The sequence below is a fragment of the Penaeus monodon genome, chromosome 15 (assembly GCF_015228065.2).
Source record: "Penaeus monodon isolate SGIC_2016 chromosome 15, NSTDA_Pmon_1, whole genome shotgun sequence".
Lineage (NCBI taxonomy): Eukaryota > Metazoa > Arthropoda > Malacostraca > Decapoda > Penaeidae > Penaeus > Penaeus monodon.
The window spans coordinates 711,495-713,475 of NC_051400.1; the positions used below are offsets into that span (position 1 = coordinate 711,495).

A 1,981-nucleotide genomic window follows, 5' to 3' on the forward strand; every position below is an offset into this window, starting at 1 on the left:
GTGAAAGAGCACATTTACATTCTGTGTTGATTATTTGTTTTCCTATAAATACACGACTTTCTTGCGCATGCATTATATATGTATGCAACACACATACATACACGTGTATATTTTCTTTTCTCTCTTAATTTTCACATATTATAATCATCATCCCCTCCTTTTGCTGTGTGTTAACCATTGTCTCTAATGCATCTACGGAAGCCATCTACTTCGCAAGCAAAATTACTTATTCATATTGTTTTGATTTTCACTATCTTCCAACTACCTTAAATTATTCCGCATTTTCTTTCCTTTTCAATACCACTTCCTGTATCCTAAGCTAAGTTTTCAGTCCGTCTTTGTGTTTATCACAGAAACGCCACTTCAGTATTTTTCAACTTCTGAAGTAATAAATAACATTTTCATTCTTCATATAGCATTTTATTTTGCCTGGTTCTAAACTCATTATTTTGTCTTTATACTCCAAATAGCACTTTCTTCTATTTTATCTAATTCTTCATCGCAATGTTCACTTTTAAGGTTCAGAATGCCAGCTGTACGACATCAAGGTAGCCGACTACTGGCCTGGCTCCGACGACCCTACAGCTGTGACCTTCAACAGTTGTATCACCGCCTGGGTTCCCGACCCCCGACCAATCCTGCCGACCAACCTATCCACGTCATCGGTGAGCGAGGGATCAGACACGAGGAAGTCAGTTGACGGGTTTATCGGCAAGAATCAGAGTCACTGTTTTTCTACTGAGGAGGAAACGAACCCGTGGTGGTTCGCGGATCTCGGGGGCGTGAAGAAGGTGGCGCAGGTTAGGGTCCTCACGCGGCAGGATGGGAATGCGAGCGAGTTCGTGTCCGTCGTTGTTCGTTTCGGGAATTCGTCGGCTCTGCTTCGGAACGGTTCGGAGCGAGTTTGCTTCGAGGCTTCCCCGTTCTCGAAACTTGGGGAGAATTCGTCGCAACCAGATCTTTCGAGAAACGGATCAGGAAACGTATCAGAGTCAAATCTTTCAGGGAATGAAAACGCGTCGTATCCCAATGGCTCACTGAATTCAGAAAATCAGCCTTTCCGAGGAAACTCGTCAGCTCAGCCCATACAGAGTGAATCTGGAAGCTGTCAACCACCACAAGACAAAAACGAAACCGAACCTGCATTTAGTGCCAACCCTGTTTTCGATTACATTGCTGGAAAGCCTCCCTTGGGCGCAGAGGTTGTGTTTACCCCAGAGGAGCCTGTGAGCGGGCGTTACTTGTCCCTTCAGAGTTTAGATCTCGACCCTGCGAATGTGTTAACCATTTGCCACGTGGAAATTCTGGAACAACAAAGAGAACCTGTTATGAGGTAAGTAACTTTTTTCAGAAGTGGCTTAACATTCATGTTGTTATTACGAAGTACTCCTGTCATTTTTCCACACTGCGTGACTGATGCATCATCCGTGAATCTACAGGAACTGCCAGGACGTACTGGACAAACTTAGCAACGTGAGCGGCGTCTACACCGTCTACCCGAAGGAGTGCTGCCCCGTCAGCGTCTACTGCGACATGGACACCGACGGGGGCGGCTGGACGGTCATCCAGCAACGTCGGGACGCCCTTCCTCGGGAGGATTTCTACCGCCCTTGGAGCGACTACGCCCTTGGGTTCGGACACTCGCCTTGCGGGGAGTTCTGGCTCGGCCTCGAGCACATCCACGCCCTCGCCGACCAGAGGCCCAACGAGCTCAGGATCGACCTGGAGGACCTCGAGGGCAAAACCCGCTGGGCCAAGTACAGAACCTTCTACGTTGGCGACCGGGACGACCTGTACGCGCTGGGCATTTCCAGGTATGAGGGGAACGCCGGGGACGCCATGGCAGTGCACGATGGGAACAGATTCTCTACAAAGGATTATGACAACGATAAAGAGCCTCGCAGCCATTGCGCGCAAATGTAAGAATGCAAAGGAATATATATTGACATGAAGACACGTATTTATATCCAAACTCGTTAAT

The 1,981-nt window shown here is 47.8% G+C and overlaps 1 protein-coding gene across 1 annotated transcript in view; it reads left to right on the forward strand.

Moving 5' to 3' along the window:
* Nucleotides 1-186: 186 nt before the first annotated feature.
* The window catches only part of LOC119582082 (tenascin-like), a 2,988-nt gene continuing 1,193 nt past the window's right edge, over nt 187-1,981 (forward strand). Inside the window, exons 1-4 of the mRNA XM_037930330.1 lie at nt 187-216; nt 354-366; nt 520-1,333; nt 1,440-1,919. Of these exons, the coding sequence (XP_037786258.1) occupies nt 187-216; nt 354-366; nt 520-1,333; nt 1,440-1,919 (1,337 nt within the window). The remainder of the gene's footprint in view (nt 217-353; nt 367-519; nt 1,334-1,439; nt 1,920-1,981) is intronic.